General features: G+C 53.7%; 4 protein-coding genes across 4 annotated transcripts; 2 read left to right on the forward strand and 2 right to left on the reverse strand.

Annotated features, from left to right (window-relative positions):
- Window positions 1–2,503: 2,503 nt before the first annotated feature.
- HMPREF1120_08934 (uncharacterized protein) lies at window positions 2,504–6,080 on the reverse strand. The gene is made up of 2 exons (XM_009163207.1): window positions 5,515–6,080; window positions 2,504–5,460 (listed from the first exon to the last, which is right to left on the reverse strand). Exons 1-2 carry the CDS (start codon window positions 5,663–5,665, stop codon window positions 3,095–3,097), a joined length of 2,517 nt encoding a protein of 838 aa, XP_009161455.1. The 5' UTR covers window positions 5,666–6,080; the 3' UTR covers window positions 2,504–3,094.
- A 570-nt stretch (window positions 6,081–6,650) lies between these two features.
- Window positions 6,651–7,466, forward strand: HMPREF1120_08935 (uncharacterized protein; the record flags this gene model as incomplete). The annotated part of the gene is made up of 2 exons (XM_009163208.1): window positions 6,651–7,049; window positions 7,107–7,466. 2 exons carry the CDS (start codon window positions 6,651–6,653, stop codon window positions 7,464–7,466), a joined length of 759 nt encoding a protein of 252 aa, XP_009161456.1.
- Window positions 7,467–10,564: 3,098 nt separating this feature from the next.
- Window positions 10,565–12,336, forward strand: HMPREF1120_08936 (uncharacterized protein; the record flags this gene model as incomplete). Its single annotated transcript, XM_009163209.1, has 2 exons — window positions 10,565–12,059; window positions 12,194–12,336. The coding sequence occupies 2 exons, from the start codon at window positions 10,565–10,567 to the stop codon at window positions 12,334–12,336; spliced, it is 1,638 nt and encodes a 545-aa protein (XP_009161457.1).
- Window positions 12,337–12,936: 600 nt separating this feature from the next.
- HMPREF1120_08937 (uncharacterized protein) lies at window positions 12,937–15,586 on the reverse strand. Its single transcript, XM_009163210.1, has 2 exons — window positions 15,007–15,586; window positions 12,937–14,894 (listed from the first exon to the last, which is right to left on the reverse strand). The coding sequence occupies exons 1-2, from the start codon at window positions 15,408–15,410 to the stop codon at window positions 14,258–14,260; spliced, it is 1,041 nt and encodes a 346-aa protein (XP_009161458.1). The 5' UTR covers window positions 15,411–15,586; the 3' UTR covers window positions 12,937–14,257.
- Between the last annotated feature and the right edge of the window lie 389 nt (window positions 15,587–15,975).

Consider the following 15,975-nt stretch of genomic DNA (forward strand, 5'->3'; position numbering starts at 1 on the left):
AATACGAGAAGACATAATACATTATCGAGCGCGAGACCTAGAGGCTTAAGAAACTACGTTAATAGGAGGAGAAACGCGCTAAGATTGCCGTACGTAAGCGTAAGCGTTAATAACGAATATAAGAGCGTAAAGAGTAAGTATAATAGCGTCGAGAGTAACGTGAATAACGCCGGTTAGAGCGCTAGGAAGAGAGATAACGTAATAGAGTAAGTATAAGACTTTAAGAGGAGACTATAGAGGCAACCTCTCTAGAATATACGTAGGGCTCGACGGAGGGATAAGTACCGCCTAATTTACTATATAACTTTTCCCTCGAGACCCTATAGGAGTATTAAGAAGAATAAATAAGTATATCTAAGCGTTATTAACAACGTTATCGACGTCGACGTCGATAGACGCGTAAATCTACGAAACGCGACGTACTTGGTAACCTAACGCAGTTGCCGATAGACACTTACTCGTAGAGCAAGTGTGGCGCCGCGTAAACGCGGCCGCCAAACTCGGAAGGAGGGGTGGGTCCCCCTGACGAGGTCCTTGGCACGGTTACTCGATTCCGCAACTCATTTTCCACCCGTCAACTATCATTTTCCTGACCGACTTCATCCTGGTATCCTGTTCTGCAGTCCCCTTCGCATCAAGGGCGAGCTGTCAGAGCGAGCGGGCCCAAGCTTCAGGCCTTCGTCCATCAACTACTATACGAGGCCCGGTTAGGGGTTGGAATGAAGTTACAAGCCAGCGCGGAATGTGCTTGCGATAGTGCGGACTACGTTTCAAACCCTCTATTTGGTCGAGCAATGAAGCTTCGGCCATTTGAAGCTCGGTCAGCAGTTTGGCTGACGAGGCCTCCCATCGTCTGTAGTTGACAGTCGCTCGGGCCCTGCTGACACGGCAGAGGTGAGGTTTGGCTTGGTTGCTTTGTGTTTTGGGCCGTCGATCAGGCGTACTGTTAACTCTCTGCCCTCAAAACGGTATGTAAACTGCGTGGTTCCCATCTCTTCCTGTCAGGCTTGCGGAGACACTGTAAGGCAACCCTCTCGGAGAATGTTATCAACAAGGTTCCCCAGGTTTTGAGCATACAGTACAATCACCAACACAAATTAAGAACCAGCAGTTCCCACGTCAGACGTGCGGCCTCCCAGACGTAGGTATGGATGATATTGGCTGCACACATTGCCCCGGATCCGAGTATTCACGGGTCTGTTCATGGCTGTCAGCCCTGCCCTCGCTCCTGGAATCCGCATTAGGACAATGGCAGGTTACTTCCTACAGGTGGAATGCAAGGCCTCTTATCATTGAGCCACAATTGATGATGAACGCTGGACACCCTTCACGGGACTCAAGTCCTTCTTGCGGGGAATGGATACCTTGCGCAGCGAAGCTTTCCACGATGCAATTCCTTCATGACCTACTGACGATTGGGCAACTCTGGTCCCGTCCTGCTGGTAGACAGGGATCCCATCCACCACGTTGGGCTGGCACCATCGGCCAAGACTTCTGAGCTGTGGTTTGCTAACTGAACGAGATACCGCAAGTCTACAACTGGGAAAATGACCTCTTACATGGAGGAGATTGGATTTCAATCCTGCGTTGCCTGAAGGATTATACGAGGGTCGTCCTGCCAAATGTATCGCAAGCCGATGCGCCGACAACGGCCGACTTGACTTCTTGCCCACCTACTTGCCAACCTACCGTTATGGGTTTGTCTAGCACACATGCATTTCCGACCAAACGTCGCGCGTTTGCCCGTGCCAGATTAGTGTTGGCAGTTGTTACAGGCACTGCGAAGATGCATCTCCATCCGCTTTCAAACCGTCTTCGTTCAGTCTTTAAGAGCCACAGGTGCAGCTACATTGGCCTCTGTCTCCACCATCGAATGAGACACAACAGAATGATGCCTTTCCGGCTGGGCCACGTCAATCAAGGACGAATAGGACTTCTTGGAGCCGCTGTCGGGGTGCCAATGTGGAACTCTCAGAACCCAGCCTGAAATGACTTCAAACTATGAGGATGCTCCTCAACACAGACTACATGAGCAGGACAGGGATGGAAACCCATTCCCGCAAGTAACGCAAACGGATTACACGGAGAATTCAACGTGGTGCAAACAAACTGGCTCAACCGACTCGAGGTCAATCAGCTTGAATCAAGCCTGGTTGCCTCTTGCTGCGACTGGTGAAAACTGCGGCATCCAAATACTGTCTCTGGGAGTCTTTCCATTTCCTCACACGTCGCCCTTGGTTGCGATGTCGCGGTACGGCTGCATCCTTGCTGTAGGTTAGGTTAGGTTAGGTAGGTCACAGGTACGTTCATCGTTGCGGATGCGCTGTGCCTTAAGCCCTGTGCCCTGTACCGTGTGCACAATACCATGTCTGATACCACCGCGGCGTTGGCAGTGGCACCTCCATATATACCAGTCATCTTGCTATTTAGCAAAGCAAAATACCCGAGATTGCAATTGCGGACGGCGAAGACAACGACGACGACGCTCATGACTGGTTGATGATCAGGAAGATGAGGACTTTTTGCATTGCGTTGCATTATATATCTCTTGTCCGTACCTAGCTACCTAGGTACCTGAACAAGTTCCCGATGCAGTACAGGTGCTACATGTACATACTTTGCCAGTACCGCCAGTCAATGGTATCCTGACTGGTCGGATCAACCTGGTCAATTTCAGATATCAATCACTGGCATCTCGCATTCATGTACAGATCCACTTCCACATCCATGCTTCTGAACCTCTAGCTTGACCTATCACACAGCTCATACCGAACAACACATGCATCAGCAAACATCAACACTAAGCAACCCGAATAGATGCAGAACGCCAGATTAAGACATGTCGTGCCGCGTCATGGACGTGCTGTGCCCTGCAACATGCACACGAATAACCTCATGAGATGTACCCAGGTAGTAAATAGTCTGTCTTATGACAAGACCAGAATATACCATCCGATACCCACAGCAACTTCCCTGACCAAGGACGAACCGACGAGCAATGCAGGGCATTTGTCGCGAGAAGCAAAGGAGTTACCCGTAAATGGGACAGGAAAGATAAACTATGCCTCAAAGATAGCTGGATAGCTGGGCCGGATCAAGTGAAATTGACCGTGTTACCCGCCGCCCGGCCTTCCCGAGCAAGTCGAGCTTGAGCACGTTCTGCCCTCCGTCGCCGTCGATTGTTGGCATACTCTGTGGCCCCGCTGGTTTCTGTCCCGGGAGACGTGATGCTGCCTGCCGCTCCACCGAGGTTACTGACAGATGCTGGAATTGGCGGTGGGATTGGCACGTGGTATGTTTCGCCGGTTCTGGGGTCAACCCCCTGAGTTCCGGGTGGAGGAGGAGTAGGATATGCTGGCACTGCTGCTGTCGACGGTGGTTGTTGTGGTTGTTGTTGTGGCGGCACTGTACTTGAACCTGCTGCTGCTGCTGCCGCCGCCGCTTCATTCTGCGCGGCCTGTTCGGCCTCGAGAGCCTCGGTCCGTCTCCATCGTCGGTCGGCGGTGGTACCCGCACTGGCTTCTGCTGCTCCGCCCAAGATGTCGCTGTCACTACCGCTGAAGCTGGAGGTGCGTCGTTGCCGTGCGGCCGCGGATGCTCGGCGCTGTCTGCGTCTTTCTTCCCGCTGTGCCGCAGCTTCTTCCTCGGTCAACCTGCGCAGCGTGACGTGTCGGCCGTCATTGTGCATCTTCACCTTAAGGCTCACGGGTGGAGATTCCATGGAGTCCGTATTTCTTCCGCTGTGCCGTCGGTTTGCATAATCGGCGGCCATGGCTCCCACGGCGGCTCCGGTGAGTCCAGCTGCTGCCTCGTCACCATGGCGATGTTGATGGTGTCTGTGTCGCTGGTGTCCTGATCCTGTGGTGTACATTTCACTTCCCGAGGAGTCGAGATGTGGTGGCGGCACTGGAGGGATATCTGTCGGTGCTGAAATCGGTGGACCTGGGGTATGGACCATCGGGTCCTGTCCGACAGGTCTGATTCTGTCCCTGTCGGCAAGGGCACTTGCTGCAGCCGCTCCAACCCCTGCTACAGGGAGGCCCGCTCCCGCACCTGTGCTTGTGCCGGGTCGGCTGTCTAGTGCGCTTGAGAGATCAGACGCCGTCTGGCTGCCGACCCTGTCGTGGCGTAATCTCCTTGGAGCCCGGACTCCATCGCCAGTATATCGGTGAGCGGAGTTCATGCGGTCAAGCCTCTCTTGCTCCATTCTTTGCCTTCGCAGAGCCTCTGCACGGATGTCCTCTTTCCGTTGCCGGCGGTTCTTGAACAATTGTCGAACAGCGAACACGGTCCCACCAGCGGCCACTGCGTCGCGGAAGGTATGTGTCCTCCTGTCTCGTCTTGAAGGGGATCCCGACGCAAAAGAGTCGCTGTAAGAGTAGGACGAGCCTGATGGCCTGCGTCCCGAACCTGGTGTCAACGGGGGTTGTGCTAATGGATGCGTCGGACGAACATATCCGGGGCTACCGCCCATGGGCGTCGTCGGTCGTGGAGGTGGCCTCCCTTCTTCCACTCGTGACATGGAGTCACTTGTTGTCACAGATTGATTGCCTCCCAGTGGGGGTCTGTAAGGACCGACGTCGGAGTCATCATCGTTCCGCCCGCCTCTGCCACCAAAAAGCTTTCTAGCCGCCGCAACTGCGCCGCCAATCGCACCGATTTGCATGAGACGATGCCCAAAGCCATGACGGCCTTCGTCCGACACCTTCTCCTCCGAGATGTACGATGCGCTGCTCTCGTCGGCCCCGAAACCTTCACCTCCATGTGCTCGACGGCTCCTCGACGATCGTCTCCTCCACAGTGCGGTTAACGCGACACCTGCTGCTCCAGCAGCGGCGAGTCCTCCCAGGCCGGTGTGCTTTCGTTTCTCGGGTCTGCTAACGACTTCATCGCTGTAATAGCTGCCACCATCAGCTCCATACAGACCTCGGCGTCTTTCGGCCAGCCACTGCAAGATGAAGTATGTCACAACCAATGCAAAAACAAACAGTGCATATAAGACAAAAAGATACAGCGGAGAGCCGTAGAGAGTCAGACCCAGCGCAATCTGGGTGATTCCCAGCAAAGCAATTGCGCGCCCGAGCCAATGATGCAGCATGGCACGGACTGGAATATACATCCGTTTTCTCCTCTTTTCTTTCCTGTGGAGAAGACATCCTCCCATAACCTGGACCCATATCAAGACGTAGATGGCGACACCTATCCCATGATGCGGATTCGTCAGGCTCCGGTTCTGTCCCACGGCCATGAATCCGAGGATAAACACCACCGTGCTCAGAAGGAGTGTCAGAATCTGAAGCCATATGTGTAGTCGTAAAGCTAAACGTGGCTGTCGACCGTAGAATCGCATTAGGAATATGGCAAGTGGGACCGCTCCGAGGAATGTGACGGCGGCGATGATGCCGTGCGCTTTGACCAGAGAGTGGTATCCGGTCATCGTGAAGAAGCGATTCCCCATGCCTGGAGTTGTTTTAGTGGAGAAATACATTTGAGATTATTCTTTGCGTCTCTTACCGTTGTATCTCGTCGTCGCAAAGTTCGTTCCAACGAGATTTGGCAATAGGAAAGTGTCTCTACCCGCATCCCATGTCCCATCACCCACATGCATTGTGTTTGAGTCGTAAGAACTACTGCCCGGCGGGGCCAGCTGCGGTGAGGGCGACATGGCTCGAGTGCCCTCTTGACAGTTGACGGGTGGATTTTGCTGGAGGTGAACCTCCCACGCTCAAGGAGTTCGGACCATGCAAAGAGAATGCTCCTTGTCGCACGACTAGTCTCGAGTTTGTCGATTGATTGTGGCGGATCAGTCGTGGTGCAAGTATTGTACAATGTATGTCTGCTTGATGATCCAGGCGGGTTTCGACGGATTTCTTGTTTACTTGGTGTGGAGCGGGGTAAATAAGGTTGTCGAGAGAGGCGGTGGAGCGCAGATGGATGAGCTTAACCTCAAAGCCGCGGGTTGAATTGATACTGAGACTGATACAGAAAGGCGATAACTTGATCTCAAAAGTCAATGCGACAGACAAGCTGCGCCTCGACCGAGAGCTCGGAGTAGAAGCGCGGCCGTTGTTGAGTTCCAGGTTGGCTGCCAGCCTGAGTGTCACCAAACCCGGATTCGGACTTCGGGCCCCGATGCTGCCGCCAAGCTCTCGCATGCGTCGTGAAGGGCGACGGGCGCTGACTAATCCCCGCCAGTTGGATTGATCACTACTAGTAGGTGCCGATGAAGTTACATGCCTAGTACGGTACTACAGCGATACTTCTACAACGTATATCGGTCCGCGCCTCCATACAATGTTATAGCCTTCTGGGCCCCTTATTTCCCGTTCTCTACCGGGAATCTCATGTCCGTTCGACAGAGCAGCTGCCCGACTACGTATAACAAACAGCCTGGATCATGTTCCCCACTGGCAATGATCGCCGGGCAAACGGCTGGAAGGTTCTTTCCGGGTATGTAGGATGGCCATCCTCGTGCCTGCGCAATGCCGACCGAGCTCGGCACAATACCTGTTACTGACCGTCTCACGTGGATAGATTGTTAGGATGGATCTAGTAGGCATATCCAAGGCGACGCTGGTGGTCTCGACTCACAGCTGACGGTCACTGACAGCACCATATCATGGAGTGCTTCATTCTATCCACAGCCCTGGATGAACTGGAAACGGCGCTCGACTTCAGGTCTGGCGATTGATTTTCCCACCTTGAACGTGCTTGGATTCTTCTGCTACACCATATCAACCTGCAGCTTCTTGTATTCGCCGACCATCCGGGCACAGTACGCTGCTAGGCATCCTGCCTCTCCGGAGCCCACTGTGCGCTTCAACGATGTGGCCTTTGGGGTCCATGCTTTGGTCATGGTACTTTTGACATATTCTCAATTTTTCCAATGGCCGTGGTATCTCCATGTGTCCTCCAACCAGCGCGCCAGCGGCCCAGTGCTGGGGATCGTGTGGGGAAGCATCGTCGCCATTGTCGCGTTGGTCATACTGGTAATGAGTTACTCCGGCTGGCAGCGGCAGGATCCTCAAGATTGGGCCTGGATCGATGTGGTAAGCACCTTCGCCATCCTCGTGTCTCGAATGGCAACATCGCTCACCGTGTATTAGGTTTACGCACTGGAGTATGTGAAGCTCATCTGCACACTGGTCAAGTATATTCCCCAGGCTTGGGTCAACTACAAACGCAAATCGACTCAAGGCTGGAGTATCCTCCAGATACTGTTCGACATCACCGGTGGCGTTCTGTCACTACTGCAGCTGGTTATCGATGCCAGCCTCCAGGATGACTGGAGCGGCATCACGGGCAATCCTTTGAAGCTGGGCCTTTCGAATATCAGCATTGCCTTCGACTTGTTATTCATCGTCCAACACTACCTTCTCTATCCTGGTCTGGTTGACCCATCCGTAAGGACAGAGGGTAGCCCACAGCAACCACTGCTCACGAGCGACGGAGACGATAGTCCATGACTGGTCAATTCCCAGACATCTTGGCAGGGATCCTGTCTGGCGAGCTCCCACTAGCAGTTGGATTTGTTGACGTTCAGACTCGGGGAGCAGGCTAAGGAAACGTCGCCCAACGAGATTTACACAGAGGAAAGAATGCAGGCAATCATTGTCCCAGGAAGGAGTCGGCAGATGCGCCTATAGATCCGCATTCTGGTTCTTGTCTCCCGTGCTGAGACAGTGCCGTTCGCAGAACGCATCCAGAATAGTCGTCACCTTTCTCGGGGATTTGGCGCGAGGAGGGGTTGGCCACTTTTTTCTCGAAGGAGCCATTGAATCAAGATCGGTATGCTTGAGGCACTGGTGTCTCGTATGTCTACACTGACCTAGCGCTTCGAGCCCGAGAGATTTGAAACGTCCCTTTCCTTCGCCTGCATCTCGCCATCTTTGAGGCAGGCCAATGGTGCTGTTGTGCACGTTGGTGGAATCAGATATGCTAACGTGCAGAGAGTAAGTTGAACGATTTACAAACCTAAAGAATCATTCGATGCATGCTCTTTGTTGTACTACAAAGCCCATTGGACCAGCCGGGTGAAACATAGTTGCGCCGGCTCCTAGCGAAGAGAAGGCTGGCTTCTGGGACCGTCGGGCGCCATCATCAGGGCTCTATTGCATCGATTCGGTTGTTGACTGGATTAGTCGTTCAGTGTCTTTGCACGATACCCTTACTGGAATGAAGAGTGTGTGAGCAGATGTCTGCAGGCGGAGGAGACAGCCCAGATTGACGTCGTCACTCAGGGCGCTTTCCGGCAACCTGAAGCATACGTGGCCGAAGTTGCGTGGATCTAACATCCGCCACCAGTCAAGTTCACGAAAGTACATGCCCAGTCTTGGTGGATTGGCTGCCTCAACAACTGCAAAGTTTTGCAGAATCTTGCCGGATGCTGACAGTTCATGGCGGCTGACCTCGACACGAGACCTCGACCATAGCTCTCGAATTGACGTGTCGACCTAAGGATGGAAAGGGAACTCTGTCTTGAGGCTCTGACCAGTGGCTGGTCTTCTGGTCTTATTGGTCAGCATCCCGCCTATCACCGATCAAGGCAAGGAAGAAGGCCTTCGGAAACGCAGGTCGTTCGAGATACAGTACCTATCTGAGAAGCGAGGGGCACCACAGCTGCGACGGTCCGGAACTGTAGGAATATGTGCTGCACAACCAGTCGAGTACGGCATGATTTGTCCTTATTGACAGGTCACAGCAAGCGTGGTAGTAGGTCGCCGTCCTGTTGCTCCTGCTGGCGAGGCCTTTGCGGTGCTCTACACCGAGTCCTGCGAAAGCCCAGCACAGGGGCCGATTCGGCGATACTGACGGGCTCAGACCCGGCCGAGAGAATGCATCTCGCTCGCTCCTTACCTATTCAAGCCGGCGAAAAGTCGTAGGATGGCATCAGACAGGATGTGACTTAGGACTTATTGTGATAGTGACGATGCACAGGGCGCCGCCAGCTCCAGTACCTGCGCACTGTACGGCTTGATGTACCATGCGTACTCCGGTAAGCCATCCCTTGCTTTGGTTCGGTTCGTACGTTTCGGCGAGCTTTTTATATCTCATTTCAGCCTTCACACCTCTATAGCAAGCCATGCTCCATCCAGGCCGATATTCCCACGGAGTATTTGGAAATCAGACCACCTCCAACAGCTGGCTGATTCCGTCTCCGCCAGGACAAGTTCCTAGAAGACGTGTTCGGAAGCTGTGCCAGACCCAAGCCTCCCATTCTCGCGACCCCTCCTGGAGATGACATGGTTCACCGCACTCTCGTTCCAGCTCCAATGAGATGCGAGCTCGCATGTCCGCCCTCTGGCGCCCGGCAGATTTAGCGTCGACCACCGGTGTCAGCCTCTCCAAGACTCTCCAGTATCCCTATTACTTTTTGCTTCATGGCCAGGATCTCAATGCAGCAGGGGTAAAGGTCCTCTGTCTGGATAGCTAGCCGCATTCACCACGAAGGCATCAGTCTAGACTCGGAGCTGTCATGTCAGCGACAATAACCCCTTGCGGGCGTCTGAAGCAAGCAGAGGTAGCATGGAAGATGGACGTCCACAACAAACTCGCCATCTTCCCACCAACAGTTTGAAGGTTGAATACGACCTGCTCCTGGTCTTCCAGTCATCAGTAGGCAGGCCTGTCGCGGCATTGTCAACAGGACTTTCATCCAAGCGACAACCACTGACAACAAGCTCTTCTCCGTGGCAGTGCTCAGCTGCTCCGCCTCCCGAACTCTCGTTGCGTACTCCTCGAGGAGCCCGGCATGACCCAGGCAGCTATGTGAGCCCTGTAGGACATTCCGGTCGCTCGAGGATTCTTCCACTTCTGCGGCAGCCTCGTTAGACATTTCGTCGGGCCTCCAGCTTGCACGAAATTGCGAATATTCGTCACTTTGGTTCCTCTTCTCGACACGGAGTTTCTTGCATTGGCTTGCGTCCCGTTCACTGCTGCCTGTATTTGATGTAGAGGGTTCGGAGCCTCATCGCCCGCTCGAAACCCCTCACTCTCCGAAGACAACCTACAGTACAACGGTATGCTTGTATGGAACCATGCTTCTGTCGTCCGTCCATCCATGGCTCCCATGTCCCCTCTCCAGCCCTGGCACTGGATGTTGTAGGGACTCCGTCCCTGTGATCTGACTTTCGGGTCTCTACTCTTATCACGCGATACACGGGACGGAGGCGTCTGGTGGACGAGGCCTGGACCAATGCAGCCTGCCAACCGTCCCTTCCCCCCTCTGCCCTATTTCCAAATCTCAGCCTCCATCCCTCGCATTGCATGTCTCGAACATGACCCTGTGCCTGTGTGACTCTGATTGATGTCATGCGCGCACAAGGTCTGTATCAAGATACTGTCTTCTTCTGGCCTCCCTCGACCTCCTGCTAATTTTCTGGGATTGGCACTGACATGGCATGCTGCTCAGATATACAATTAGGACATTACCTTGACAGAGACCCCTATTCCGACTCGGCTTTTTCTCCCACTGTCGGGGCGTCTGTATACCTCCTCAGAGCCTCAAATATTTTCCCCGACATTCGTTCCATGGTTCTGCCATGTAACCCTCGGCGAATCACTCATGTCAGCCGAACAGGATTCGGACGTCTACGACTTTGAAAGGGATTTCTTACTACCTTCCAGATCGCCCTTACTAGAGGTGGCTCGACCGAACCTGAAACCCGAGCCGAGTCCTCCTAGGCAGCTGGTCCCTTTCTATCCCTCCTCCTCCTGTTCTTCTGAAGATGAAGACGCCTCCAATGGTCGTGGTTCTACGAGGAGGCGGCGCAATCCCAAGGGTCGAGCCACTCCTACCCTGGGTGATGGTGTACTGATGAGCTATTTAGGTCCTAACTATCCGATAGTAGCGGGCACTGCCGAGAGACATGCCTTAGCCTCCGCAAGCCAGTCCGAGGCGGAAGAAGAGTCTGTTCTTGAAGTTGAACAAGAGCTGAGAGAAGACCACGATGATGAATTCTCGGCGGCACGGCCGGCTGCACCGAAGGCGTTTAACCGTACTTTCCGGGGCATTGTCGTTACAGCTGCACAGATCAAGTCGGACAAGCATGACGATTTTCCCATGATTGATTCGCCTATGAGCGTAACCACTGATGATCAAGTGCGCTCGCCGGCCGCCCGGCCTCAGAATGGATCTGACGACGGTTGGATAGTCAGGCAACTGCCTGGCAGACCAAGCTCTCGGCAAGAGATGTCGACAAGATCCTGGCATATGGAACTGCCTCGCTTGTCCCCACCACGTCGACAGCCGTTTCCGGAAGCTGCAGGAGGAGAAGAGGAATCGATCGCCTCATCACCAACCATTGGCCGATATGCAATAACACCTCGAGACATCGACCCAGATGTGATTCTCCCTGCCATGCACAGGTCTTCCCCTCGGCTGTCTCCAGCAGGCTCACCGCAACAGAAACCGATATTGCCCCCTCTCAGTTTAGCGATAGGCAATATCCAAGAAGTTGGACCAGGTGGACGTGCAGCCATGTTTCCTGTCGTCGGTCGACCCTCACCCATTCCGATACACCACTCTCAACCGTCACCCTGCTGGCAGTCTCCTCAATCTGTGATGTCGCCTCCCGGCCTGCCCTTCACTTTCGCTTCTCAAAGTTCCACTCAAGGCAGATCTCGATCCATAGCGTCGGAGATCACCTCTGTCACCTCTGTCACGTCAGCGACTGTCTCGACCCCAGCCACGTCGGAGACCATGGCGGCTTCAGTTCCCTCGAGCATCGCTTCGCCTCCAAAGCTGCGTAAGCGAAGAAGAGGCAAGAATTCCCAGCAGCAAAGTGTAAGCTCGCAATCAACAAGCAAGGAGAAGCAGGCTATGGATTCTGGAACTACGATCAAGCCGAGTCTACCCGAGACGACCACATCTCTGGTTCCGGTATCGAGTAACACAGCAGATTCCGCACCTGTCCGGCCAGCGAATTATGAATGCACAGTCGCGGGCTGCACCGCCGCTCCTTTCCACACACTGTATCTACTGAATAGTCACATGAACGTCCATTCAGAAAAGAGGACTCACTTCTGTTCCGTGAAGGGCTGTCCGCGAGGTCCAGGTGGTACGGGGTTCAAGAGGAAGAATGAGATGATGAGGTATGGAAGAACCAGTAGCCCTTGCTTGTGGCCAAATAAGAACCCCGGGGCTCTTAGTATGATTAGCTGACATTTTATTCCTCGATTCCTGGGTCTCTAGACACGCCTTGGTTCACGCCCCACCGATATATGTCTGCCCGTTCTGCCCTGATCAACAGCACAAATATCCTCGGCCTGATAACCTGCAACGGCACGTTCGTGCACATCACAAAGACCGTGATCGCAATGATCCCGAACTTCTAGCCGTTCTTGACCGAAGGCCTGATGGAGCCGAGCGACCCACCAAAAGACGAACACAGCAAAACTTACCAGCCAGTTGACCGGGTAAAAGGAACTGCTATAAGATGTGAGATGCTCTGTCGTGTCGGTCAATCTCCTCCAGGTCTTGTCAGTGCTCTGAGCTTCGAGAATCGTAATGGGGGATCAATGTCGCAACTGGACACCGAGGCCAGACACCGAGGTTACCATGCCAACGGTTTTAGGCCGTGAGTCGTCCCTGGTCGAGTTCCGCAAATGACTCGGACTGATTCCACTCCTCGCCAGTCCTCTCTCGCAGTCCTTGTGTGGATTGGGCCAACGGAACGGACTGGATGGATGCAACAAGACGTCTCCAGCGCGTTGGCGCAGAAAGACACGAAGGGCCGAACAGATGACCACGGAGAGATGAGTGACGACGACCAGATATCTCCTCACGTCCGTAACATGACGAATACTGTATCCTATGAACCTGCAGGGATGTCGAGTGCTCAGATATCCAGATAGACAGCCAGTTCTTCTTTCGGCTAAAGTCACAAATATTGCCGGGTACATCCCACAGCTTCAGATCTGAGCCAGAGGCAGATATAGAGCCGGAACCTGAATTAACGACAGCGACAGCGGGAGTAGACGCCGATACAAATTATTTGCGTGTCTGCTTATTCGCCCTGTACTCTGGCAGCGTAGAGCAAGCAGTACAGGGCAGGCAAATACCGGAGATAAAAGGGCAATTTAAGTGAAAGAGCCCGAACGCGATAGGTACTAGTAGGTAATACGAAAACCGTCTTGGCGGAGCAAGAGCAAGCATTATTGAAACTGGAAATTCATCGAAGACCAAGCTGGGATTCCTTTCCGAACCATCCCTAGATATCCTATCCATCTGCCAATTTAGACAAGTTGCGCAGCCTGGCATGCTATACATACACTACCTAGGTACATTCCATGACCACGCCTGATCTGATCTGACCTGGCTCCTTTGGTTGGCATGAAAGGCGGCCGAACTAGCTATATTCACGACCCACCAGGCCGGCTAGCCAGACTGCTTGACGTGGCAAAGATGTCTCCTGCTCGATGCGAGATCGCGGAGACGGTCAATCGGAGTCATGGAAGGTTTGAAGAAAGGTTGAAGAAAGGGCGAAGAACCTATGAATGTCTGCCTGCCGGGCTGCCTCGGGCCTTCGAACTCAACGCCAGTCTGAGATTGGGAGGATAGAGAGGTGACGAGCCCAACGGAGAAGAGGGCAGAGAGACAGAGAGTGAGAGAATGGAACTGGCCCCCGGCCTGTTTTCGTGTACAGCTCCGTCGCGGCGCGCACCAAAAGCCAGGTACTTGCCAATCCATCGCCGTTAGTCGATCGACTCCACTTCTCCCAATCCAACCGAAAGGCAAGGTTGCTTCTTGGTGAGCGACCATGAGTGACGGGCTGGGAAAATCTATTCGGCCGACTGAGAGGTTCCTTGAAATCCACGACAGTGGTCCCTCCAGCTCTTTGTTGGCCAAACCATCGTCCACCGCGAGAGACGCTCAAAGATAGGGCAAGGACATTCATTCATCGTGCCTGGATCACTCGCAAAACTGGACGGACGAAGCAAACCATTCTCTCCATTCCTTCCGTTTTGATTGCATTGCGTCATCTTCCAACCGAGTAACAGCCGGGGATCAGTGGTCATAAAGAGTACGGCAACAAGCTCCGCCATAAGCTGGTGCCAGACAGTGAAAAGTCGAGGATGGCAATATCTTCTGAGGAAGGTCGGTCCGTCGGATAGGACAAGTAGCACTGGCTGCCTTAGATTCCTGCAGCAATTTCCTTCAAGTGCAGCGCGGCTTCTATAACCCGCCGCAAAGCTCCCTGGCGCTAGCGTCAGGCTTCCCGACCTGTGTAATTTGAGCGCCTGGCCTCCCTCCACTTTAGCGCGTTCCAGGAAGAGAGCCCGACATTGCACTCGACAACCTCTCCGAGAAAGTGGCGTTCATCTCTTGACCCTCCAGGATGGCGTTGATATCTTGCACGGTGGACGGGTCGACGGTGCCCCAAATGCGCCAGGGGCCGTCTTCACCTTTGAATGTAAGTTTTTGAATGACCACATATTCGGTATGCTTGGCTAGCTTGAACTCTTCATTGGCGAGTTGGTAACTTTGAACGCTGTGAATGCGCACAATACATTGACGGAGGTAGGAGTCGGGAAGTGGCAAAGGAGATAACTTGTCGGAAACGACCCTGGTACTCGCCTTGGGCAAGAGGACCGAAATCGGCCACTTCTCCAGGAACAATGGATACTTGATGCCCACGTATTTTTGAATCTGCCACGTCTCCGACGGCTGGCCTCGTTTCTTGCGGATGTCGATGCGCGTCTTGGCTTTGGAGAGCAGTCCGTCGCAGGTGATCTGTTCCAATGCCTGCACGTCCCCTTTCGCCAGGGCGGTATTGAATTCTCGATGTAGGTCTCGAGCGATCTGGTGTCTTTGGGCGAGTTCGAGGGGTTTTCTCATTTTCTTCCCGGTCGTCGGATCCCTTGGGGCGTCCCACCATCGGAAGTAGAAGATTCTGCGCGACCCCAAACAGTCAGTTAACCGGTCATTTCATTTGCATTTCCTTGCCCAAATAGCAGATATATATTTGCGTGTAAGTGCGGGTGTAGGCTGTCCGGTTTACATACCCATACCAATCCGTCACGGAGAGTTTCAAATTCAACCAGTATACCTGAGCCCACTTGCCCAATCGTCCGCCCAAGCCTTTCCGCAATTCCTTGCGCGACGGCATCACGAGAGAGTTTGGCAATCTGCCCAGATCATTGCCCATCTGGTTCTTGCCGGCGTCCTTCATGCGCGTCCTCATTGAGTGGCTCTTGGGAAGTCTTGAGGTCAGTTGGTTGACCGGCGGCAAGGCTCCGCCGAGTTTCGCTTGGTTGCTTCGACTTGTCGTGAATGACCGTATCGAAGGGGAGGATCCTCGTCGGTAGGCGCATTGGAGGCATATCCGTGAGTTCTGACCGACCGGGGTCAAAGAGAGCGAGGTTGTGACGGCCTTTGCCGAAACCGAGAAGACAGGGCGCGACATCATGACGATGAAGGGGGAGGAGCAACTGGGCCTGGAAGGGAGAGGTTCGGGTCGTAAGACCAAGTCGTTGTCAGGCGAGGGAAAGCAGCGTGCCGGCGTGAGGAAAATGAACCTTTGAAGCTCCGCATGAGCCTGAGAAGCGGCCAGCAGTTGCCAAGGCGGCGGAGCCAGATGAGGAGATGTGGTCACGCCGCATTATCAGCCCTGGCCGATACAGTACGGCTTTCTATTGGCTGTTCGGGAGCTCAGGCTAAAGGTCCTTGTTCTGCCTCGTGCCAGTGTGCCAGACAAGACAACGATGCAAAAATGTTCTAGATAGGAGATCCCAACTCTGTCTGATGCCTATTCTTCTCGGAGAACCGCTTTGCTGGCTTACAAGATCGAATACAAGGATGTCACAAATTTGACGGGTTAGCCCAACCCCCCTCCAGCAGTTCGTACAAACTGATGTTTGGCCAGAGGTCTGGTTTTCTATTGTGATATTTCATGGCTTCATGCATTCATGTCATACCTAGATATTCTCTCATCTACCATGGACTCGTTCTATTGCCGGCAGAGAAAGCCGTCT

The sequence above is a fragment of the Exophiala dermatitidis genome (genome assembly GCF_000230625.1).
Source record: "Exophiala dermatitidis NIH/UT8656 unplaced genomic scaffold supercont1.8, whole genome shotgun sequence".
Lineage (NCBI taxonomy): Eukaryota > Fungi > Ascomycota > Eurotiomycetes > Chaetothyriales > Herpotrichiellaceae > Exophiala > Exophiala dermatitidis.